General features: G+C 42.4%; 1 protein-coding gene across 5 annotated transcripts in view; it reads left to right on the forward strand.

Moving 5' to 3' along the window:
- The window catches only part of LOC139756702 (uncharacterized), a 294,843-nt gene that overhangs the window by 175,254 nt on the left and 92,342 nt on the right, over positions 1 to 27,247 (forward strand). For all 5 annotated transcript variants that reach the window (XM_071676596.1, XM_071676758.1, XM_071676671.1 and 2 more), the window contains exon 14: positions 12,342 to 12,496. In XM_071676596.1, the coding sequence (XP_071532697.1) occupies positions 12,342 to 12,496 (155 nt within the window). The remainder of the gene's footprint in view (positions 1 to 12,341; positions 12,497 to 27,247) is intronic.

Below are 27,247 nucleotides of genomic sequence, written 5' to 3' on the forward strand. Positions count from 1 at the left end.
TCCACACATTCTTCAAGGCTCCCAGAATTTTCGCCCCCTCCCCCACCCTATGATCCACTTCCGCTTCCATGGTTCCATCCGCTGCCAGATCCACTCCCAGACATCTAAAACACTTCACTTCCTCCAGTTTTTCTCCATTCAAACTCACCTCCCAATTGACTTGACCCTCAACCCTACTGTACCTAATAACCTTGCTCTTATTCACATTTACTCTTAACTTTCTTCTTTCACACACTTTACCAAACTCAGTCACCACCTTCTGCAGTTTCTCACATGAATCAGCCACCAGCGCTGTATCATCAGCGAACAACAACTGACTCACTTCCCAAGCTCTCTCATCCCCAACAGACTTCATACTTGCCCCTCTTTCCAAAACTCTTGCATTCACCTCCCTAACAACCCCATCCATAAACAAATTAAACAACCATGGAGACATCACACACCCCTGCTGCAAACCTACATTCACTGAGAACCAATCACTTTCCTCTCTTCCTACACGTACACATGCCTTACATCCTCGATAAAAACTTTTCACTGCTTCTAACAACTTGCCTCCCACACCATATATTCTTAATACCTTCCACAGAGCATCTCTATCAACTCTATCATATGCCTTCTCCAGATCCATAAATGCTACATACAAATCCATTTGCTTTTCTAAGTATTTCTCACATACATTCTTCAAAGCAAACACCTGATCCACACATCCTCTACCACTTCTGAAACCACACTGTTCTTCCCCAATCTGATGCTCTGTACATGCCTTCACCCTCTCAATCAATACCCTCCCATATAATTTACCAGGAATACTCAACAAACTTATACCTCTGTAATTTGAGCACTCACTCTTATCCCCTTTGCCTTTGTACAATGGCACTATGCACGCATTCCGCCAATCCTCAGGCACCTCACCATGAGTCAGACATACCTTAAATAACCTTACCAACCGGTCAACAATACAGTCACCCCCTTTTTTAATAAATATTATTATTACTATTATTATTATTATTATTATTATTATTATTGTTGTTCGCTGATGATACAGCGCTGGTGGCTGATTCATGTGAGAAACTGCAGAAGCTGGTGACTGAGTTTGGTAAAGTGTGTGAGAGAAGAAAGTTAAGAGTAAATGTGAATAAGAGCAAGGTTATTAGGTACAGTAGGGTTAAGGGTCAAGGCAATTGGGAGGTGAGTTTGAATGGAGAAAAACTGGAGGAAGTGAAGTGTTTTAGATATCTGGGAGTGGATCTGGCAGCGGATGGAACCATGGAAGCGGAAGTGGATCATAGGGTGGGGGAGGGGGCGAAAATTCTGGGAGCCTTGAAGAATGCGTGGAAGTTGAGAACATTATCTCGGAAAGCAAAAATGGGTATGTTTGAAGGAATAGTGGTTCCAACAATGTTGTATGGTTGCGAGGCGTGGACTATGGATAGAGTTGTGCGCAGGAGGATGGATGTGCTGGAAATGAGATGTTTGAGGACAATGTGTGGTGTGAGATGGTTTGATCGAGTAAGTAACGTAAGGGTAAGAGAGATGTGTGGAAATAAAAAGAGCATGGTTGAGAGAGCAGAAGAGGGTGTTTTGAAATGGTTTGGTCACATGGAGAGAATGAGTGAGGAAAGATTGACCAAGAGGATATATGTGTCGGAGGTGGAGAGAACGAGGAGAAGAGGGAGACCAAATTGGAGGAGGAAAGATGGAATAAAAAAGATTTTGTGTGATCGGGGCCTGAACATGCAGGAGGGTGAAAGGAGGGCAAGGAATAGAGTGAATTGGAGCGATGTGGTATACCGGGGTTGAGGTGCTGTCAGTGGATTGAATCAAGGCATGTGAAGCGTCTGGGGTAAACCATTGAAAGCTGTGTAGGTATGTATATTTGCGTGTGTGTGGACATATGTATATACATGTGTATGGGGTGGGTTGGGCCATTTCTTTCGTCTGTTTCCTTGCGCTACCTAGCAAACGCGGGAGACAGCGACAAAGCAAAAAAAAAAAAAAAAAGAATTATTATTATTATTATTATTATTATTATTATTATTATTATTATTATTATTATTTTATCCCTGGGGATAGGGGAGAAAGAATACTTCCCACGCATTCCTCACGTGTCATAGAAGGCAACTAAAGGGGACGGGAGCGGGGGGATGGAAACCCTCCCCTCCTTGTATTTTAACTTTCTAAAAGGGGAAACAGAAGGAGTCACGCGTGGGAGTGCTCATCCTCCTCGAAGGCTCAGATTGGGGTGTCTAAATGTGTGTGGATGTAACCAAGATGAGAAAAAAGGAGAGATAGGTAGTATGTTTGAGGAAAGGAATCTGGATGTTTTGGATCTGAGTGAAACGAAGCTCAAGGGTAAAGGGGAAGAGTGGTTTGGGAATGTCTTGGGAGTAAAGTCAAGGGTTAGTGAGAGGACAAGAGCAAGGGAAAGAGTAGCACTACTCCTGAAACAGGACTGGTGGGAGTATGTGATAGAGTGTAAGAAAGTAAACTCTATATTGATATGGGTAAAACTGAAAGTGGATGGAGAGAGATGGATGAATATTGGTGCATATGCACCTGGGCATGAGAAGAAAGATCATGAGAGGCAAGTGTTTTGGGAGCAGCTGAGTGAGTGTGTTAGTGGTTTTGATGCACGAGACCGGGTTATAGTGATGGGTGATTTGAATGCAAGGGTGAGTAATGTGGCAGTTGAGGGAATAATTGGTATACATGCGGTGTTCAGTGTTGTAAATGGAAATGGTGAAGAGCTTGTAGATTTATGTGCTGAAAAAGGAGTGGTGATTGGGAATACCTGATTTAAAAAGAGAGATATACATAAGTATACGTATGTAAGTAGGAGAGATGGCCAGAGAGCGTTATTGGATTATGTGTTGATTGATAGGCGAGCGAAAGAGAGACTTTTGGATGTTAATGTGCTGAGAGGTGCAACTGGAGGGATGTTTGATCATTATCTTGTGGAGGCGAAGGTGGAGATTTGTAGAGGTTTTCAGAAAAGAGAATGTTGGGGTGAAAAGAGTGGTGAGAGTAAGTGATCTTGGGAAGGAGACTTGTGTGAGGAAGTACCAGGAGAGACTGAGTACAGAATGGAAAAAGGTGAGAGCAAAGGATGTAAGGGGAGTGCAAGAGGAATGGGATGTATTTAGGGAAGCAGTGATGACTTGCACAAAAGATGCTTGTGGCATGAGAAGTGTGGGAGGTGGGCAGATTAGAAAGGATAGTGAGTGGTGGGATGAAGAAGTAAGATTATTAGGGAAAGAGAAGAGAGAGGCATTTGGAAGATTTTTGCAGGGAAATAATGCAAATAAATGGGATAGGGTATCCCTGGGGATAGGGGAGAAAGAATACTTCCCATGCATTCCTCACGTGTCATAGAAGGCAACTAAAGGGGATGGGAGTGGGGAGGGCTGGAAACCCTCCCCTCCTTGTATTTTAACTTTCTAAAAGGGGAAACAGAAGAAGGAGTCACGTGAGGAGTGCTCATCCTCCTCGAAGGCTCAGATTGGGGTGTCTAAATGTGTGTGGATGTAACCAAGATGAGAAAAAAGGAGAGATAGGTAGTATGTTTGAGGAAAGAAACATGGATGTTTTGGCTCTGAGTGAAACGAAGCTCAAGGGTAAAGGGGAAGAGTGGTTTGGAAATGTCTTGGGAGTAGTCAAGGGTTAGTGAGAGGACAAGAGCAAAGGAAGGAGTAGCACTACTCCTGAATCAGGAGTGGTGGGAGTATGTGATAGAGTGTAAGAAAGTGAATTCTAGATTGATATGGGTAAAACTGAAAGTGGATGGAGAGAGATGGATGATTATTGGTGCATATGCACCTGGGCATGAGAAGAAAGATCATGAGAGGCAAGTGTTTTGGGAGCAGCTGAATGAGTGTGTTAGTGGTTTTGATGCACAAGACCGGGTTATAGTGATGGGTGATTTGAATGCAAAGGTGAGTAATGTGGCAGTTGAGGGAATAATTGGTATACATGGAGTGTTCAGTGTTGTAAATGGAAATGGTGAAGTGCTTGTAGCTTTATGTGCTGAAAAAGGAGTGGTGATTGGGAATACCTGGATTAAAAAGCGAGATATACATAAGTATACGTATGTAAGTAGGAGAGATGGCCAGAGAGCGTTATTGGATTACGTGTTAATTGATAGACGCACGAAAGAGAGACTTTTGGATGTTAATGTGCTGAGAGGTGCAACTGGAGGGATGTCTGATCATTATCTTGTGGAGGCGAAGGTGGAGATTTGTGGGGGTTTTCAGAAAAGAAGAGAGAATGTTGGGGTGAAGAGAGTGGTGAGAGTAAATGAGCTTGGAAAGGAGACTTGTGTGAGGAAGTACCAGGAGAGACTGAGTACAGAATGGAAAAAGGTTAGAACAAAGGACGTAAGGGGAGTGAGGGAGGAATGGGATGTATTTAGGGAAGCAGTGATGGCTTGCGCAAAAGATGCTTGTGGCATGAGAAGCGTGGGAGGTGGGTTGATTAGAAAGGGTAGTGAGTGGAGGGATGAAGAAGTTAGATTGTTAGTGAAAGAGAAGAGAGAGGCATTTGAACGATTTTTGCAGGGACAAAATGCAAATGAGTGGGAGAGGTATAAAAGAAAGAGGCAGGAGGTCAAGAGAAAGGTGCAAGAGGTGAAAAAGAGGGCAAATGAGAGTTGGGGTGAGAGAGTATCATTAAATTTTAGGGAGAATAAAAAGATGTTCTGGAAGGAGGTAAATAAAGTGCGTAAGACAAGGGAGCAAATGGGAACTTCAGTGAAGGGCGGAAATGGGGAGGTGATAACAAGTAGTGGTGATGTGAGAAGGAGATGGAGTGAGTATTTTGAAGGTTTGTTGAATGTGTTTGATGATAGAGTGGCAGATATAGGGTGTTTTGGTTGAGGTGGTGTGCAAAGTGAGAGGGTTAGGGAAAATGATTTGGTAAACAGAGAAGAGGTAGTAAAAGCTTTACGGAAGATGAAAGCCGGCAAGGCAGCAGGGTTTGGATGGTATTGCAGTGATTGTATTATTGACTGGTTGGTAAGGTTATTTAATGTATGTATGACTCATGGTGAGGTGCCTGAGGATTGGCAGGAATGCTTGCATAGTGCCATTGCACAAAGGCAAAGGGGATAAGAGTGAGTGCTCAAATTACAGAGGTATAAGTTTGTTGAGTATTCCTGGTAAATTATATGGGAGGGTATTGATTGAGAGGGTGAAGTCATGTACAGAGCATCAGATTGGGGAAGAGCAGTGTGGTTTCAGAAGTGGCAGAGGATGTGTGGATCAGGTGTTTGCTTTGAAGAATGTATGTGAGAAATCCTTCAGAAAAGCAAATTGATTTGTATGTAGCATTTATGGATCTGGAGAAGGCATATGATAGAGTTGGTAGTGATGCTCTGTGGAAGGTAATAAGAATATATGGTGTGGGAGGCAAGTTGTTAGAAGCAGTGAAAAGTGTTTATCAAGGATGTAAGGCATGTGTACGTGTAGGAAGAGAGGAAAGTGATTGGTACTCAGTGAATGTAGGTTTGCGGCAGGGGTGTGTGATGTCTCCATGGTTGTTTCATTTGTTTATGGATGGGGTTGTTAGGGAGGTGAATGCAAGAGTTTTGGAAAGAGGGGCAAGTATGCAGTCTGTTGGGATGAGAGAGCTTGGGAAGTGAGTCAGTTGCTGTTCGCTGATGATACAGCGTTTGTGGCTGATTCATGTGAGAAACTGCAGAAGGTGGTGACTGAGTTTGGTAAAGTGTGTGAAAGAAGAAAGCTGAGTGTAAATGTGAATAAGAGCAAGGTTATTAGGTACAGTAGGATTGAGGGCCAAGTCAATTGGGAGGTAAATTTGAATGGAGAAAAACTGGAGGAAGTGAAGTGTTTTAGATATCTGGGAGTGGATTTGGCAGTGGATGGAACCATGGAAGCGGAAGTGAATCATAGGGTGGGGGAGGGGGCGAAAGTTCTGGGAGCATTGCAGAATGTGTGGAAGTCGAGAACATTATCTCGGAAAGCAAAAATGGGTATATTTGAAGGAATTGTGGTTCCAACAATGTTATTTGGTTGTGAGGCGTGGGCTATGAATAGAATTTTGCAGAGGAGGTTGGATGTGCTGGAAATGAGATGCTTGAGGACAATATGTGGTGTGAGGTGGTTTGATCGAGTAAGTAATAGTAGGGTCAGAGAGATGTGTGGTAATAAAAAGAGTGTGGTTGAGAGAGCAGAGGAGGGTGTTTTGAAATGGCTTGGTCACATGGAGAGAATGAGTGAGGAAAGATTGACCAAGAGGATATATGTGTCAGAGGTGGAGGGAACGAGGAGAAGTGGGAGACTGAATTGGAGATTAAAAGATGGAGTGAATAAGATTTTGAGTGCTTTGGGCAGGAGGGTGAAAGGCGTACAAGGAATAGAGTGAATTGGATCGATGTGGTATACTGTGGTCGACGTGCTGTCAATGGATTGAACCAGGGCATGTGAAGCATCTGGGGTGAACCGTGGAAAGTTCTGTTGGGCTTGGATGTGGAAAGGGAGCTGTGGTTTCGGTGCATTATTACATGGCAGCTAGAGACTGAGTGTGAACGAAAGTGGCCTTTGGTGTCTTTTCCTAGTGCTACCTCGCACACATGAGGGGGGAGGGGGTTGTTATTTCATGTGTGGCAGGGTGGCGATGGGAATGAATTAAGGCAGACAGTATAAATTATTTTTTTTTTTTTCATACTATTCGCCATTTCCCGCGATAGCGAGGTAGCGTTAAGAACAGAGGACTGGGCCTTTGAGGGAATATCCTCACCTGGCCCCCTTCTCTGTTCCTTCTTTTGGAAAAAAAAAAAAAAGAGAGGGGAGGATTTCCAGCCCCCCGCTCCCTTCCCTTTTAGTCGCCTTCTACGACACGCAGGGAATACGTGGGAAGTATTCTTTCTCCCCTATCCCCAGGGGATAGTATAAATTATGTCTTGTGTATATATGTATTTGTCTGTGTGTTTATATATATGCATACATTGAGATGTATTTTTTTTTTTTTTTTTAAACTATTCGCCATTTCCCGCATTAGCGAGGTAGCGTTAAGAACAGAGGACTGGGCCTTTTTTGGAATATCCTCACCTGGCCCCCTCTGTTCCTTCTTTTGGAAAAAAAAAAAAAAGAGAGGGGAGGATTTCCAGCCCCCCGCTCCCTCTCCTTTTAGTCGCCTTCTACGACACGCAGGGAATACGTGGGAAGTATTCTTAATCCCCTATCCCCAGGGATAATTGAGATGTATAGGTATGTATATTTGCGTGTGTGGACATGTATGTATATACATGTGTATGTGGGTGGGTTGGGCAATTCTTTCGTCTGTTTCCTTGCGCTACCTCGCTAATGCCGGAGACAGCAAAAAATCAAAGTAAATAGATAAATAGATATATCATTATTATTATTATTAGTATGTATGACTCATGTTGAAGTGCCTGAGGATTGGCGGAATGCATGCATAGTGCCATTGTACAAAGGCAAAGGGGATAAGAGTGAGTGCTCAAATTACAGAGGTATAAGTTTGTTGAGTATTCCAGGTAAATTATATGGGAGGGTATTGATTGAGAGGGGTGAAGGCATGTACAGAGCATCAGATTGGGGAAGAGCAGTGTGGTTTCAGAAGTGGTAGAGGATGTGTGGATCAGGTGTTTGCTTTGAAGAATGTATGTGGGAAATACTTAGAAAAGCAAATGGATTTGTATGTAGCATTTATGGATCTGGAGAAGGCATATGATAGAGTTGATAGAGATGCTCTGTGGAAGGTATTAAGAATATATGATGTGGGAGGCAAGTTGTTAGAAGCAGTGAAAAGTTTTTATCGAGGATGTAAGGCATGTGTACGTGTAGGAAGAGAGGAAAGTGATTGGTTCTCAGTGAATGTAGGTTTGTGGCAGGGGTGTGTGATGTCTCCATGGTTGTTTAATTTGTTTATGGATGGGGTTGTTAGGGAGGTGAATGCAAGAGTTTTGGAAAGAGGGGCAAAAATGAAGTCTGTTGTGGATGAGAGAGCTTGGGAAGTGAGTCAGTTGTTTTCACTGATGATACAGCGCTGGTGGCTGATTCATGTGAGAAACTGCAGAAGCTGGTGACTGAGTTTGGTAAAGTGTGTGAAAGGAGAAAGTTAAGAGTAAATGTGAATAAGAGCAAGGTGATTAGGTACAGTAGGGTTGAGGGTCAAGTGAATTGGGAGGTAAGTTTGAATGGAGAAAAACTGGAGGAAGTAAAGTGTTTTAGATATCTAGGTGTGGATCTGGCAGCGGATGGAACCATGGAAGCGGAAGTGAATCATAGGGTGGGGGAGGGGGCGAAAATCCTGGGAGCCTTGAAGAATGTGTGGAAGTCGAGAACATTATCTTGGAAAGCAAAAATGGGTATGTTTGAAGGAATAGTGGTTCCAACAATGTTGTATGGTTGCGAGGCGTGGGCTATGGATAGAGTTGTGCGCAGGAGGGTGGATGTGCTGGAAATGAGATGTTTGAGGACAATGTGTGGTGTGAGGTGGTTTGATCGAGTAAGTAATGTAAGGGTAAGAGAGATGTGTGGAAATAAAAAGAGCGTGGTTGAGAGAGCAGAAGAGGGTGTTTTGAAATGGTTTGGGCACATGGAGAGAATGAGTGAGGAAAGATTGACCAAGAGGATATATGTGTCGGAGGTGGAGGGAACGATGAGAAGTGGGAGACCAAATTGGAAGTGGAAAGATGGAGTGAAAAAGATTTTGAGTGATCAGGGCCTGAACATGCAGGAGGGTGAAAGGCGGGCAAGGAATAGAGTGAATTGGATCGATGTGGTATACTGGGGTTGACGTGCTGTCAGTGGATTGAATCAGGGCATGTGAAGCGTCTGGGGTAAACCATGGAAAGTTGTGTGGGGCCTGGATGTGGAAAGGGAGCTGTGGTTTTGGGCATTATTGCATGACAGCTAGAGACTGAGTGTGAATGAATGGGGCCTTTGTTGTCTTTTCCTAGTGCTACCTCGCACACATGAGGGGGGAGGGGGATGGTATTCCATGTGTGGCGAGGTGGCGATGGGAATGAATAAAGGCAGACAGTGTGAATTGTGTGCATGGGTATATATGTATATGTCTGTATGTGTATATATATGTGTACATTGAGATGTATAGGTATGTATATTTGCGTGTGTGGACGTGTATGTATATACATGTGTATGGGGGTGGGTTGGGCCATTTCTTTCGTCTGTTTCTTGCGCTACCTCGCAAACGCAGGAGACAGCGACAAAGCAAAATAAAATAAAATGATTATCAATATTATTTCTCCCCCATCCCTGGGGATAGAGGAGAAAGAATACTTCCCATGTATTTCTCGTGTAGTAGAAGGTGACTGAAAGGGATGGTAATGGGGGCTGGAAAACCCCCTTCTTGTATTTAATTTTCTAAAAGGGGAAACTCCTTATATTTCTTAAAGGGGAAACAGGAATCATGCAAGGAGTGCTCATCCTCCTCGAAGGCTCAGATTGGGGTGTCTGAATGTGTGTGGATGTAACCAAGGTGAGAAAAAGGGGAAATAGGTAGTATGTTTGAGGAAAGGAACCTGGATGATTTGGCTTTGAGTAAAACAAAGCTCAAAGGTAAAGGGGAAGAGTGATCTGGGAATGTCTTAGGAATAAAGTCAGGGGTTAGTGAGAAGACAAGAGCAAAGGAAGGAGTAGCACTATTCCTGAAGCAGGAGTTGTGGGAGTATGTAATAGAGTGTAAGACTGTAAGTTCTAGATTGATAAGGGTAAAGCTGAAAGTGGATGGAGAGAGATGGGTGATTATATATGCCTATGCACCTGGTCATGAGAAGAGAGATCATGAGAGGCAATTTATTTGGGAGCAGCTGAGTTAGTGTGTTAGCAGCTTTGATGTATGAGACCAGGTTATAGTTATGGGTGATTTGAATGTGAAGAATAGTAATGTGACATTTGAGGGTATGATTAGTGTACATTGGGTGTTCACTGTTATAAATGGAAATGGTGAAGAGCTTGTAGATTTGTTAGCTGAAATAGGACTGGTGATTGGGAATACCTGGTTTAAAAAGAGAGATATACATAAGCATATGTATGTGAATAGGAGAGATGGTCAGAGGGTGTTATTGGATTACGTGTTAAATGATAGGTGTGTTAAAGAGAGAATTTTGGATGTTGATGTGCTGTGAGGGGCAACTGGATGGATGTCTGATCATTATCTTGTGAAGGTGAAAGTGAAGATTTGTAGAGCTTTTCAGAAAAGAAGAGAGAATGTTGGGGAGAAGAAAGTGGTGAGTAATTGAGCATGGAAAGGAGACTTGTGTGAGGAAGTATGAGGAGAGATTGAGTGTAGAATGGCAAAAGGTGAGAGCAGATGACATAAGAGGAGTGGGGGAGGAATGGGATGTATTTAGGGAAGCAGTGATGGCTTGCGCAAAAGATAACTGTGGCATGAGAAAGGTGGGAGGTGGGCAGATTAGAAAGGGTAGTGAGTGGTGGGATGAAGAGGTAAGATTGTTAGGTTCACATTCTTGATGAAATTCTATTGTATATATGAAAGAGGTGTGCAGATACATGTGATTGACTACTTGAATTACTTTTGGACATGTCACTAGAGAGAGGCATAGTGCCAAGGGAATGCAAAAGAGCAAATGTCAAAGCTATATATAAGAAGACTGGGAACAGGTGTTGAACTACAGACTGGTCATAATGAGTGTAGTGTATCAAGTTCTGGAAAGATTATTGATTTCCATAATGAGAGACGGCATGGTTTTAAGGATAGGAGGGAGGTCTTGTGTAACTAACCTCTTAGAGTTTTACAAGAGGGTGAATGCAGTCCTTGACAAAAGGGAAGGCTGATGGACTGATTGTATCTGGAGTGCCAGAAGGCATTCAGTGCTGTACCACACAGGAGGCTGATTATGAAGCTGGATCACCAAGTAGGAATAAGGGGGTAAACTCCTATGATGGAAAGAAGATTATCTCAGCTGGAGGGACAAAAAGGTCTTTGGTCAAGAGAACCTTTTCCATATGGGTTAAGGTTACCATTGATGTGCCAGGGGGTTTGGCTCTGGGATTATTACTTCTCTTGATATATATCATTGTCTTGCCTGGCGTATGGAATCCTAAAAATCCTATCTGAATGTGTTTGCAGATGAGGCAAAGGTCATGAGAGAAATGATAAGTGAGGAGGGTTGCATGAGTTTGCAAGGGAACCTAAGCGGACTCCAAAGTTTGTTTAATATGTGGTTGTCTATGTTCAACCCAAGCAAATGTAAAGTAGTGAGGATGTGACAAAGTGAAAGATGGCCTCAGCGTGATTGTGGGTCAGAGGAACTTGGAAATAGACATCATCCCTATCCTGTTGCCATAGTCCCTTATGAGGAGAATAGCTAAGTAGACAAAATATCTGCTGGCATACATCAGGATGGCTTTCAAATATATGGATAAAGAAGTATTGAACAAGCTATTCAAATCCTACATAAAGCCAAAACTAGAAGATACTTCTCAGGTTTGGTCACCACAGGTAAAGAAGCACAAATAACTCATAGAGAAGGTCCAGAGAAGGACAGCAAAGATGGTACCAAACCTAAAAACTAAGCCACAGGAAAAGGCTGGAGGCTTTAAGTTTACCCACCTTGGAAGAGATAATACCTTAAGTTTTTGAAAGAGTGTGATGAAGTGAACTGTGGATGATACTTTGAAAGATGTAGGGATAGAGCAACCAGAGGACGTTACATGAAAGTCAGTAAGAAACTTGGAAATAAGGTTGTAAAGAAATGCTTTCATAGTGAAAGAGAGGTGAGTGAATGGAACATATTGGCTGAGGACAAGGTTAATGCAAACAGCAAACATAGATTCAAGAGGTTTTACGATATCAGAGTTTGTTCAAGAGACGACCTCATGAGTGTAAAACTCCCTCCCTGGAGAGTAAATATAGGTAAGATAGGTAATTGATTACACATTCACATTACATGACCCAATGAAAATTAAGCAACCGCCTCCCTAATCTAGTTTTGATCTCCATTCTACTGGACTTAAGTCTCTCTGAAACTACACTCCCCAGACAAACATGAGTCACATTATCTTGTATGGGCATTGGACACCACCCATTTCTTCAGCATTACAAATGTCATTTCAACATGTAGTAGAACTCTTCATTCTTAACTACCTTGCATTTACCCACCCAAATAATCTTACTTTACCTTATTTTACAAATTGTAGTCCTTGCTGATAGACATGTAACTAACAGGTTAGTACTATAGCCTCATAGACTTATCCTATAAGGAAGAAGTTATTCTCTTATATATTTTCTGCTGTTTTCCTCAAAATGTCAGTATTCAATTTAAATGTGGTTGGAGTATTTATCATGGTACTTTATTGTTAATTTTCTTTTTTTGCCAGATCTTATGCTGTGGGTGGAGTGTATCGACGACTGATAGTGAGGCCGACAAATGTTACTGGTACAGTATGTTACTATAAGGATGCCAGTAAGCCACTTGTCCAATCAGACATGGACAAGTTACGGGATATTGAAGTCAAAGATAACTTATTAACAGGTTGGTTACACAATATTATTTATATATTCTCATTAGGAAGTAATTCTATTCAGGTTTTTGTCACATATTGCAATGGAATTGTTAGTAAAAGGCATTTTATTGAACTTAGATATCACACTGAAGTATGGTTTGCAGAACTGATGGTGAGGACTTGAATCCTGAATATGTAGGCTGTATTTTATATAAACAGAAAGGAATGCAAATGTGCAAAGAACAAGAATTAGATATGCAGTTCTAATGGAAATGAGAATTCTGTATTCTTTAGGGCAGTTTTTTGTACGTCTTAATATTTAGACTGTTTGGTGTTATTTCTGCCTCTTGCTGAGGTGGATGTTAATACCAGCTATGTGGTGTACCCCTTCGAAAATAAAGATATTGTATTGTTTTTATTTATATTAGTCTCTCTCTGTCTCTCTCTCTCTCTGTCTCTCTCTCTGTCTCTCTCTCTCTCTCTCTCTCTCTCTCTCTCTCTCTCTCTCTCTCTCTCTCTCTCTCTCTCTCTCTCTCTCTCTCTCTCTCTCTCTCTCTCTCTCGTACAATCCTCAGGTTAATTAATGTATGTATGATTCATGGTGAAGTGCCTGAGGATTGGTGGAATGCTTTCATAGTGCCATTGTACAAAGGCAAAGGGGACAAAGGTGAGTGCTCAAATTACAGAGGTATAAGTTTGTAGAGTATTCCAGGGAAATTATATGGGAGGGTATTGACTGAGAGGGTGAAGGCATGTACAAAGCATCAGATTGGGGAGGAGCAGTGTAGTTTCAGAAGTGGTAGAGGATGTGTGGATTAAGTGTATGCTTTGAAGAATATATGTGAGAAATACTTAGAAAAGCAAATGGATTTGTATGTAGCATTTATGGATCTGGAGAAGGCATATGATAGAGTTGATAGAGATGCTCTATGGAAGGTATTAAGAATATATGGTGTGGGAGGCAAGTTGTTAGAAGCAGTGAAAAGTTTTTATCGAGGATGTAAGGCATCTGTACGTGTAGGAAGAGAGGAAAGTGATTGGTTCTCAATGAATGTAGGTTTGCGGCAGGGGTGTGTGATGTCTTCATGGTTGTTTAATTTGTTTATGGATGGGGTTGTTAGGGAGTTGAATGCAAGAGTTTTGGAAAGAGGGACAAATATGCAGTCTGTTGTGGATGAGAGTGCTTGGGAAGTGAGTCAGTTGTTGTTCGCTGATGGTACAGCACTGGTGGCTAATTTGGGTGAGAAACTGCAGAAGGTGGTGACTGAGTTTGGTAAAGTGCGTGAAAGAAGAAAGCTGAGAGTAAATGTGAATAAGAGCAAGGTTATTAGGTACAGTAGGGTTGAGGGTCAAGTGAATTGGGAGGTAAGTTTGAATGAAGAAAAACTGGAGGAAGTGAAGTGTTTTAGATATCTGGGAGTGGATTTGGCAGTGGATGGAACCATGGAAGTGGAAGTGAATCATAGGGTGGGGGAAGGGGCGAAAATTCTGGGAGCCTTGAAGAATGTGTGGAAGTCGAGAACATTATCTCGGAAAGCAAAAATGGGTATGTTTGAAGGAATAGTGGTTCCAACAATGTTGTATGGTTGCGAGGCATAGGCTATGGATAGAGTTGTGCGCAAGAGGGTGTATGTGCTGGAAATGAGATGTTTGAGGATAATATGTGGTGTGAGGTGGTTTGATCGAGTAAGTAATCTAAGGGTAAGAGAGATGTGTGGTAATAAAAAGTGTGGTTGAGAGAGCAGAAGAGTTTGTTTTGAAATGGCTTGGTCACATGGAGAGAATGAGTGAGGAAAGATCAACCAAGAGGATATACGTGTCAGAGGTGGAGGGAACAAGGAGAAGTGGGAGACCAAATTGGAGGTGGAAAGCTGGAATGAAAAAGATTTTGAGTGATCGGGGCCTGAACATGGAGGAGGATGAAAGGTGTGCAAGGAATAGAGTGAATTGGAATGATGTGGTATACCAGGGTTGATGTGCTGTCAGTGGATTGAACCAGGGAATGTGAAGCATGTGGGGTAAACCATGGAAAGTTCTGTGGGTCCTGGATGTGGAAAGGGAGCTGTGGTTTTGGTGCATTATTACATGACAGCTAGAGACTTGGGTGTGAACGAATGTGGCCTTTGTTGTCTTTTCCTAGCGCTACCTCGCACACACATGGGGGGAGGGGGTTGTAATTTCATGTCTGGTGAGGTGGCAATGGGAATGAATAAAGGCAGACAGTGTGAATTGTGTGCATTGGTATATATGTATGTGTCTGTGTGTGTATATGTATGTGTACATTGAGATGTATAGGTATGTATATTTGCGTGTGTGGATGTGTATGTATATACATTTGTATGGGGGTGGGTTGGGCCATTTCTTTCGTCTGTTTCCTTACGCTACCTTGCAAACGCGGGAGACAGCTACAAAGCAAAATAAAGAATAAAATAAAAAATTCATATTTATTATTATACTTTGTCACTGTCTCCCACATTTGCAAGATTGTGCAAGGAAACAGATGAAAGAATGGCCCAATCCACCCAAATACAAATGTATATACATACACGTCCACACATGCATACCTATACATTTCAACATATACATATATACACATGTACATACTTCATACTTGCTGCCTTTATTCATTCCCGTCACCACCCCGCCACACCTGAAATGACACCTCCCCTCCCCCACACATACACATGGTAGCTCTAGGAAAGGACAACAAAGGCGACATTCGTTCACACTCAGTTTCTAGTTGCCATGTATAATGCACTGAAACCACAGCTCCCTTTCCACATCCAAGCCCCACAAAACTTTCCATGGTTTATCCCAGACGCTTCACATGCCCTGGTTCAATCCATTGACAGCACGACGAGCCCGGTATACCACATTGTTCCAATTCACTCTATTCCTTGCATGCCTTTCACCCTCCTGCATGTTCAAGCCCCGATCACTCAAAATCTTTTTCACTCCATCCCTCCACCTCCAATTTGGTCTCCCACTTCTCCTCGTTCCCTCCACCTCTGACACATATATCCTCTTGGTCAATCTTTCCTCACTCTTTCTCTCCATGTGACCAAACCATTTCAATACACCCTTTTCTGCTCTTTCAACAACACACTTTTTATTACCACACATCTCTTCTTACCCTTTTATTACTTACTCGATCAAACCACCTCACACCACATATTGTCCTCAAACATTTCATTTCCAACACATCCACCCTCCTCCGCATAACCTTATCTATAGCCCACACCTCATATCCATATATCATTGTTGGAACCACTATTCCTTCAAACATACCCATTTTTGCTTTCTGAGACAATGTTCTCGCCTTCCACACATTCTTCAATGCTCCCAGAACTTTCGCCCCCTCCCCCACCCTGTGACTCACTTCCGCTTCCATGGTTCCATCCGCTGCCAAATCCACTCCCAGATATCTAACACACTTCACTTCCTTTAGTTCTTCTTCATTCAAACTTACCTCCCGCTTGACTTGTCTCTCAACCCTACTGTACCTAATAACCTTGCTCTTATTCACATTTGCTCTCAGCTTTCTTCTTTCACACACTTTACCAATCTCAGTCACCAGCTTCTGCAGTTTCTCACCCAAATCAGCCACCAGCGCTGTATCATCAGCGAACAACTGACTCACTTCCCAAGCCCTCTCATCCCAAACAGACTGTCTACTTGCCCCTCTCTCCAAAACTCTTGCATTCACCTCCCTAACAACCCCATCCATAAACATATTAAACAACCATGGAGACACCACGCACCCCTGCCATAAATCGACATTCACTGGGAACCAATTACTTTCCTCTCTTTCTACAGGTACACATGCCTTACATCCTTGATAAAAAGTTTTCACTATTTCTAACAACTTACTTCCCACACCATATATTCTTAATACCTTCCACAGAGCATCTCTATCAACTCTTATCATATGCCTTCTCCAGATCCATAAATGCTACATACAAATCCATTTGTTTTTCTAAGTATTTCTCACATACATTCTTCAAAGCAAACACCTGATCCACACATCCTCTACCACTTAAGAAACCACACTGCTCTTCCCAATCTGATGCTCCGTACATGCCTTCACCCTCTCAATCAATACCTTCCCATATAAACATGTAATCCATTATTGGTGACATATGTTTGCATAAAGATGTCTGATTTCTTTTTTCTCTTTCATATTTATTTAACATTTCCCATATTAGCGAGGTAGCACCACAAAGAGAAGAAGAATAGACCTCATTTGCTCACATCCATTCTACAGCTGTCATGTGGAATGCTCTGAAATTGCAGCCACTATCCATAAACAGACCCCACAGACCTTTCCATGGTTTCCTCTGGCTGCTTCAGTCCATTGATTGCACATTGACTGGTTTACCACATTGCTTCAGTTCACTCTCCCCCATGCACAACTTTCATCATCTTGTATGTTCAGGCTCAAGGCACTCAGAATATTTTCACTCCTCCTATCATGTCTCCAGTTTGGTCACCATGTTCTTGAAACCAGAACTTCTGACAGATATATCCTCTTTGTTAACATCTCTTCACTGTGTCTATCTATCAATGTATCTATCTGTGTCTTTTTTTTATGTTGAAGGCTCCAGTCACGGACAGAAGTCCACATCAGGGCCAGGCCATAATTGAAATATTATTATTTATTTATTTATTTTGCTTTGTTGCTGCCTCCCGCATTAGCGAGGTAGCACGAGGAAACAGACGAAAGAATGGGCCCAACCCACCTACATACACATCCACACATGCAAATATACATACCTACACATCCCAACATATACATATATATACACACACAGACATATACATATACACACATGTACATAATTCATACTGTCTGCCTTTATTCATTCCCATCACCACCCCGCCACACGTGAAATAACAACCCCCTCCCCCCCTCATGTGCGCGAGGTAGCGCTCGGAAAAGACAACAAAGACTACTTTCGTTCACACTCAGTCTCTAGCTGTCATGTAATAATGCACTGAAACCACAGCTCCCTTTCCACATCCAGGCTTCACATGCCCTGGTTCAATCCATTGACAGCACGTAGACCCCAGTGTACTACATCATTCCAATTCACTCTATTCCTTGCATGCCTTTCACCCTCCTGCATGTTCAGGCCCCAATCACTCAAAATCTTTTTCACTCCATCTTTCCACCTCCAGTTTGGTCTCCCACTTGTCCTCGTTCCCTCCACCTCTGTCTCATATATCCTCTCTGTCAATCTATCCTCACTCATTCTCTCCATGTGACCAAAACATTTCAAAACACCCTCCTCTGCTCTCTCAACCACACTCTTTTTATTATCACATATCTCTCTTACCCTATTATTACTTACTCGATCAAACCACCTCACACCACATATTGTCCTCAAACATCTCATTTCCAGCACATCCACCATCCTCCGCACAACTCTATCCATAGCCCCCGCCTCGCAACCATATAACATTGTTGGAACCACTATTCCTTTAAACATACGCATTTTTGCATTCCGAGATAATGTTCTCGACTTCCACACATTCTTCAACTCTCTCAGAACTTTCGCCGTCTGCCCCACCCTATGATTCACTTCTGCTTCCATGGTTCCATCCGCTGCCAAATCCACTCCCAGATATCTAAAACACTTCACTTCCTCCAGTTTTTCTCCATTCAAACTTACCTCCCAATTGACTCGTCCCTCAACCCTACTGTACCTAATATCCTTGCCCTTATTCACATTTACTCTCAGCTTTCTTCTTTCACACACTTTACCAAACTCAGTCACCAGCTTCTGCAGTCCCTCACATGAATCAGCCACCAGTGCTGTATCATCAGTGAACAACAACTGACTCACTTCCCAAGCTCTCTCATCCACAACAGACTGCATACTTGCCCCTCTTTCCAAAACTCTTGCATTCACCTCCCTAGCATTCACCTCCCTAACAACCCCATCCATAAACAAATGAAAACAACCATGGAGACATCACACACCCCTGCTGCAAACCAACATTCACTGAGAACCAATCAATTTCCTCTCTTCCTCCACGTACACGTGCCTTACATCCTTGATAAAAACTTTTCACTGCTTCTAACACTTTGTCTCCCAAATTTGCTCTGCATACTTTCTGCAGAGCATCTCTATCAACTCTGTCATATACCTTCTCCAGAACCATAAATGCGACATACAAATCCATTTGCTTTTCTAAGTATTTCTCACATATATTCTTCAAAGCAAACACCTGAACCACACATCCTCTACCACTTCTGAAACCACACTCCTCCTCCCCAATCTGATGCTCTGTACATGCCTTCGCCATCTCAATCAATACCCTCCCATATAATTTACCAGGAATGCTCAACAAACTTATACCTCTGTAATTTGAGCACTCACTCTTATCCCCTTTGCCTTTGTACAATGGCACAATGCAAGCATTCTGCCAATCCTCAGGCATCTCACCATGAGTCATGCATACATTAAATAACCTTACCAACCAGTCAACAATATAGTCACCCCCTTTTTTGATAAATTCCACTGCAATACCATCCAAACCCGCTGCCTTGCCGGCTTTCATCTTCCTCAAAGCTTTTACTACCTCTTCTCTGTTTACCAAATCATTTTCCCTAACCCTCTCACTTTACACACCACCACAACCAAAACACCCTATATCTGCCTCTCTATCATCAAGCACATTCAACAGACCTTCTAAATACTCACTCCATCTCCTTCTCACATCACCACTACTTGTTATCACCTCCCCATTAGCCCCCTTCACTGAAGTTCCCATTTGTTCCCTTGTCTTATGCACTTTATTTACCTCCTTCCAAAACATCTTTTATTCTCCCTAAAATTTAATAATACTCTCTCACCCCAACTCTCATTTGCCCTCTTTTTCACCTCTTGTGCCTTTCTCTTGACCTCCTGCCTTTTTTTTTTTATACATCTCCCATTCATTTGCATTATTTCCCTGCAAAAAGCATCCAAATGCCTCTCTCTTCTCTTTCACTTATAATCTTACCTCTTCATCCCACCACTCACTACCCTTTCTAATCTGCCCACCTCCCACGCTTCTCATGCCACAAGCATCTTTTGCGGAAGCCATCACTGCTTCCCTGAATACATCCCATTCCTCCCCCACTCCCCTGACATCCCTTGTTCTCACCTTTTTCCATTCTGTACTCATATATATTGAAATTTATAGAGATAATTATGAAAATGGGTATGCTTGAAGGAATAGTGGTTCCAACAATTTTATATGGTTGCGAGGCGTGGGCTATAGATAGAGTTGTGCAGAGGAGGGTGGATGTGCTGGAAATGAGATGTTTAAGGACAGTATGTGGTGTGAGGTGGTTTGATTGAGTAAGTAATGAAAGGGTAAGAGAGATGTGTGGTAATAAAAAGAGTGTTGTTGAGAGAGCAGAAGAGGGTGTTTTGAAATGGTTTGGTCGCATGGAGAGAATGAGTGAGGAAGGATTGACCAAGAGGATATATATGTGTCAGAGGTGGAGGGAACGAGAAGTGGGAGACCAAATTGGAGGTGGGAAGATTGAGTGAAAAAGACTTTGAGTGATCGGGGCCTGAACATGCAGGAGGGTGAAAGGCATGCAAGGAATAGAATGAATTGGAACGATGTGATATGCCAGGGTCGACGTGCTGTCAGTGGATTGAACCAGGGCATGTGAAGTGTCTGGGGTAAACCATGGAAAGTTTTGTGTGGCCTGGATGCGGAAAGGGAGCTGTGGTTTCGGTGCATTATACATGACAGCTAGAGACTGAGTGTGAACGAATGTGGCCTTTGTTGTCTTTTCCTAGCGCTACCTCGTGAACATGTGGGTGGCGGAGGTTGTCATTTCATGTGTGCCAGGGTGGCGATGGGAATGAATATGGGCAGACAGGATGAATGTATATGTATATATGTATATGTCTGTGTGTGTATGTACATATGTATACTTTGAGATGGATAGGTATGTATATGTGCGTGTGTGGACGTGTATGTATATATATGTGCATGTGGGTGGGTTGGGCCATTCTTTCCTCTGTTTCCTTGAGCTACCTCACTAATGCGTGAGACAGCGACAAAGTATGATAAATAAATAAATAAATAAATAAATAGATAAATAAATAATTTTTTTTTTTTTTTCCCTGCTTTGTCGCTGTCTCCCGCGTTTGCGAGGTAGCGCAAGGAAACAGATGAAAGAAATGGCCCAACCCACCCCCATACACATGTATATACATACGTCCACACACGCAAAATATACATACCTACACAGCTTTCCATGGTTTACCCCAGACGCTTCACATGCCCCGATTCAATCCACTGACATCACGTCAACCCCGGTATACCACATCGCTCCAATTCACTCTATTCCTTGCCCTCCTTTCACCCTCCTGCATGTTCAGGCCCCGATCACACAAAATCTTTTTCACTCCATCTTTCCACCGCCAATTTGGTCTCCCTCTTCTCCTCGTTCCCTCCACCTCCGACACTTATATCCTCTTGGTCAATCTTTCCTCACTCATTCTCTCCATGTGCCCAAACCATTTCAAAGCACCCTCTTCTGCTCTCTCAACCACGCTCTTTTTATTTCCACACATCTCTGTTACCCTTACGTTACTTACTCGATCAAACCACCTCACACCACACATTGTCCTCAAACATCTCATTTCCAGCACATCCATCCTCCTGCGCACAACTCTATCCATAGCCCACGCCTCGCAACCATACAACATTGTTGGAACCACTATTCCTTCAAACATACCCATTTTTGCTTTCCGAGATAATGTTCTCGACTTCCACACATTCTTCAAGGCTCCCAGAATTTTCGCCCCCTCCCCCACCCTATGATCCACTTCCGCTTCCATGGTTCCATCCGCTGCCAGATCCACTCCCAGATATCTAAAACACTTCACTTCCTCCAGTTTTTCTCCATTCAAACTCACCTCCCAATTGACTTGACCCTCAACCCTACTGTACCTAATAACCTTGCTCTTATTCACATTTACTCTTAACTTTCTTCTTTCACACACTTTACCAAACTCAGTCACCAGCTTCTGCAGTTTCTCACATGAATCAGCCACCAGCGCTGTATCATCAGCGAACAACAACTGACTCACTTCCCAAGAAATAGAAAAAGGAAAGACAATTGAAAGTATTTGTGAATGTTAGAGAAAGTGATAAACATGGCTTTTGAAATGTGCCAGGTCATAGTTATTGGGAAATACATGAAAAGGTAGAGACTTCCAGAGTTTCGATGTGTAATGAAGAAGCAGATATCAGAAGAAGCAACCCTTGAATTGCTGATGGCCTGACTATAATCTTGTGATGCAGCAGGTATCCAAGTATTGTGTGGTCTAGGTAGTGGTGTAGGCACACAAGGAGCTGGGTCTCAGGAACAAAAACCAAAGTAGTACCTATAGAAGAGGGAAAGTGAACCAACACTGCAGTAGAAGACAAAGAGGTCAAGGTAAGAAGTTAGCCCAGGACAGTTTATAATTGGACTGCTTTCGACTCTGTCAAGTAAGGATGCAGAGCATAGAACCACCCCAAATGTGAGAGCAGTACTCCATGCAAAGACGAATCAGTCCCTTGTATAAACAGAGCAAATGTTAAGAAGAGAAGTTTCAACATCTAAACAGGACGTCCAGTTTCTTAGAGGCAGACTTAGTGATTCCTGTAATGTGGGGTTTCCAAGGAAGAGTTGATGTTACAGTAATGCCAAGTATGTTCAATGAATCAAGAGGTGGAATTAGAGAACTGTCAAAGGAGAGATGAGAGGTGTGAGGAGTTTTTGATAGAGAAATTGGTAGATTTTTGGTCTTGTAGGCATTAAACTTAACAAGATTTCATCCATCCCACTGAGATAACCTGTCCAAGTCTGAGTTTATTGAGGAGTCTGTGTCAAGATGAGATGCAGATCAAGTGAGAGAAGAAGAAGCAGAATTGAAGAATGAGGATGAATGCATCGGATTATTTGAGTATGAGAGGAAATTGTTGAAAAAAAGGAGAAAAAGTGTAGGGGACAGGACAGAACCTTGAGGGACACAGTTGTTGATAGCAAAAAGGGGGGAGGCTGATCCTTTGATGACCATAGAGATAGATTGGCCAGAGAGGAAGCTAGATATGAAGGAGCTAAGTGAGGGAGGGAGGCCAAAAGATGGGAGCTTAGAAATGAGACCTTGATGCCACACCCTGTCAAAAGCCTTATTTATGTAAAAGGTAACTGCACAAGACTCCCCAAAATCTTTCAAGGATGATGACCTGATATTAGTGAGGTAGGAAAGAATCTCTACTTGTAGAAGCCCTACTAGTGATCAGAGAGAAGACTGTGATTTTTGAGGTTTTTAAAGATATGTGAGTTGAGGGGAGATTTAAAGACTTTGGAAATGGTAGATGTCAGAGCGATAGGACGATAGTTAGAGGGGTCAGAATGGTCACCCTTCTTAGGGATGGGATGTATCAATGCATGCTTCCAAAGACAAGGAAAAGTTTTGGTTTTTAAAGAAACGGAACAGACGAGCAAGTACAGGTGCAAGCTCAGAGGCACACTCTTTCAGTACATAGAGATGGATGCCATCAGGACCATGAACCTTGCTTGCGTCTAGAGAAAAGAGATTACAGGAAGAGGCATAGGGTTTGTAAAAGGAGCATCAGGGGGTAAATGAATGTAAGTGTCATCTAAGGTAGAGTTAAAGGAGAAATGGGAACCAAAAAGAGTTGATTTGTCTACAGGAGAGACAGCAATAGTACCATCAGAATGGAAAAGTGAAGGAAAGGTAGAGCAACAGAAGTTGTTTGAGATGCCCTAAGCTAAAGACCAGACAGACCAATCAGTGGATGATGAGGAGAGGTTATCACACTATCTTTGAATAAAAGAATGCTTCACCACACAGATAATGTGCTTGCAGCGATTATGGGCAGTGATAAAACCTGAATGGGAGCCAGAGGAAGGAGAGTTTTTTTTGAGCCCGATATGCCTGATCCCTTGCCTGAATGGCCACAGAACAGGAAAGGTTGAACCATGGATTGGATGAAGAGGTTGTCTTGGTGGAAGAAAGGGTAAATGCTTCCATTCCTGCAAGAATAACCTCTGCTAAGTGTTTGTTAGAGACAGAAGCTTCACCACATAAGAGACTGTAATTTACCCAAGGAAAGTGAGAAAAGGAGTTAAGTAAGTTATTCCAGTCAGCTTTGTTGAGTGTTAACGTTTATGTTTAGAAGGGGCTGCTGGAGGGGTAGATGCCATTAGAATAGATACTTTTACGAGAGTGTTATCAGATGAACCAATTTGGGGGCGAGATTGTGTATTTACAGTGGGATGGACTAGAGGTGAAAAATAAATCCAGAAGATTAGGAGAGTGGTCACAGCGGTCAGGAATATGGGTAGGACGGGAGATAATTTGCTCTAAATCGATGAGAATGGAGAACATGAAGGCTTCAGTCCCTCCACCATCTGTATGGGAGGAATTCAACCATTCCCTATGGTGAATGTTGAAACCCCCAAGGTGGAGGATCTCGGCTTGCAGGTGAAAGGATGTCAGTCTCATGGCAGGAGTTTAGGTAGTCGAAGAAGGATACAAAATTTGTAGAACTAGGAGAGCAATAAGCAAAACAGAGGAAAATTTGGAAGTAGAGTGATGGACCTTGAGCTACATAACATCAAAGTTTGGATACTCAAGGTCCTTGAGCTTGCAGCAGGCATGCTGATGATGGAATAGAACATCACCTATGAACCAGAATCATGGTTGGAGGTTAAAGTTAGTTATGAAAAGGGAACTTGTGACATCTTTAGACAACTGTGTCTCAGACAGAAGTAAGATATTAGGAGAGGTATTAGACAGATGGTGGTCAGTTGATGATAGGTTACTAGAGAGACCACAAATGTTGGTATAAGTGAATAGAAAAAGAGGAAAGTCTAACAGAAGGGAAAAGGTCATGGGAGGGGCTGGTATTACTACTGCCAGAGCCCTCCCTGTTATTGGTAGTAGAGTCAGGCAGAAACCCAGAGATTCTTAGCACCCCATGATGCTGGAGATTAGGGGCCATAGATTTGATGGACTCTGTCATGATGATATTTATAAGTGTTTGAGTGGACAGGAATTGACAAAATTACTCATGAGAGAAAAAAGTAATGATAGTATGCAAGGTTTGAGTAGGTGTATTTTGTTTGTAAGAAGGTGATAGGACTATCCTGGTAGTCTCGTTTTAATGAGACAAAGTAGACCAGCAGTCCTGACATGGAGAGTGTGAGATGGTTTCAGGCACCACTCTAATGCTCCTCAGTCTGGACAGTAGTACCACCCTAGGTGGCTGTTATCAACAATTTACTACCTATCTGTCCATCTGTCTGTATATAACTGTGACACCCATTTCCTTTGAGAACTCCCTCTAGGAGGTGGCCATGGTGAAAGTTTCCATAACTAGTGAACTTCAGTGCCACTTCACTACCTTTAGTACCTCACTCTTAACGGGCCTTTAGCAGAATGCACCACTAGCTCGTTGTTGTCAGATGCTCCTACATAATGATCCTACTGACTGCTTCTAAGTATTCTGTCAGTATGTCCAAACCATTTCAGTACGCCTTCAGTTCTGTCATCCGTACTCTTCTAATAAACTCCCTCTTTCCCTTATATTACTTACTTGATTAACCCTCCTCACGCTACATATTCTACTCAGACATTTAACACATACACCCTTTTCTCATCTGTATCATTTGGATTAATTTACCCTCAAACATGCCATTTTTGCCCACCCAGGTAGTATCCTATCTTTTCATATAATCCTCATTGCTCTGAGAACCTTCATCCAGCCACTCACCATACAATTCACCTTTGTTTCCATGGTTCCATCTGCTGTCATTTCCACATCCTGGTATGTAAAACACTTCACTTCCTTTTTTTTTTTTTTTTATTTAAACTCACACCCTCAACTAACATGTTCATTTGTGCTGCTAAACCTAATGACCTTGCTTTTGATTACATTTACTCTCAACTTTTTTCTTTCTCACAGCCTCTTAAACTCAGGCACCAACTTCTGCTGTTTCTCACTGGAATCTGCCACTAGTACTGTGTCATCAGCAAACAACAATTGACTTACTTTCCAGACAAGCCCCCCCTCCCCCATACAGACAGCATACCTGCCCCTCTTAAATTTACCTCCCTCACCACCCTATCCATATATGAATTATACAGCTGTGGTAACATGACACACCCCTGCTGTGGAACCATTCATACCTAGAACCAGTCGCCGTCCTCTCTACCTACTTGCACACACGCCTTGCTCTCTTGATGAAAAACTCTGATTTTGATATCTTTCCTCCAATATCATATATTCATAACACCTTCCACAAGGCATCTGTATCAACGTAATTACATGCTTTCTCTAGAAATGTAAATGCCAAATACAAGTCCATGTTTCTCCAAGTATTTGTCAGATCAAGTCTTCAAAGCAAATACCTTATCCACATATCTCTTCCACACTTGAAACCAAATTGTTCCCCTTAGTCTGATGCTCTGTGCATGCCAACACTCTATCAGTCACCACTCTTCCATGCACCTTTCCAGGTACATTAAACTCATATGTACCCCTGTAATTCAAACACTCACCATTTTACCCCTTGCCTTTATACAGTGATGCTACTCATGTATTCTTCTGGTCCTCAGGCATCTCATCATTTTTCATACATACATTGAAAATGCTAAGTAACCAAATCAATCAGCAACACAGGGTACCATCCATTCCAGTTGCTTTGCCTCATTTCTTGTTCTGTAAGCTTTTCATCATCTCTTTCTTCATGAAACCACTTGCCATGAGTCTCTCATTACCCATACCTTTCTAACGTAAGTACCCTACATATGCCACCCAACCTTGAAATAATTCAGTGGTCCTTCAAACTTCTCACTCCATCTTCCCTTCACCTCATCACTGACTATTACCAGTTCACCATTAGCTCCATTCACTGATGTTCCTACAGGTATTCTCCTTCCTAATCATCTTATTCTCCCTGAAATTTATGGGTACTTGCTCTCCCCAACTCTTATTTGCCCTCTTTATCAGCCCCTTCCTTCTTGACCCGCTGGTTTTCCTTTAACAAGTTTCAATCACTAGCACATCTTCCCTGTAAGTACCACTTATACTCCTCTCTTTTCTCTTTCACAATTGACTTTACTTTGTCATCCCACCAATCACTACCCTTTCCCACCTGCCCACCTCTTACCCTCTGCATGCCACACATGCCACCACTCTTTAGATACCTTTTATTCTTCACCTGCTCTCCTAGTTTTGTTTTCTCTCTACTGTATACTATGAATTTCTCTTAGTATTTCTTCTTATTTACTTTCACCACCCTCTTCACACCCACATCATTTCCTGTTTGAAAGTTTCTACAAATTTCATCTTCACCACCAGGTAATAATTGGACATCCCACCAGATGCTCCTCTTAGCGCATTCACATCCAGTAGTTTCTCACTTGCACGCCAATTAATTAGTATGTAATCCAATAATGCCCACACACCATCTTTCTTACTTACCCACGTATACTTATGTACATTCTATTTAAACAATGTATTCCCAGTCACCAGTCCTTTTTTAGATCACTATTCCAAAAGCTGTTTGCCATTTTTGCTCACTTTACTGAATACCAGAAGTCCTCCAATATACCCTCAAATGCCACCTTACTCATTTTTGCATTTATATCATTCATCACTGTTACCCCAGTCTCTTGCACCAAAATTAGTGGCATAGTCACTCAGCTGCTTCTAAAACACTCGCCTCTTTATAGTTCTTCTCATGG

This window comes from Panulirus ornatus, chromosome 1 (genome assembly GCF_036320965.1).
Source record: "Panulirus ornatus isolate Po-2019 chromosome 1, ASM3632096v1, whole genome shotgun sequence".
NCBI lineage: Eukaryota > Metazoa > Arthropoda > Malacostraca > Decapoda > Palinuridae > Panulirus > Panulirus ornatus.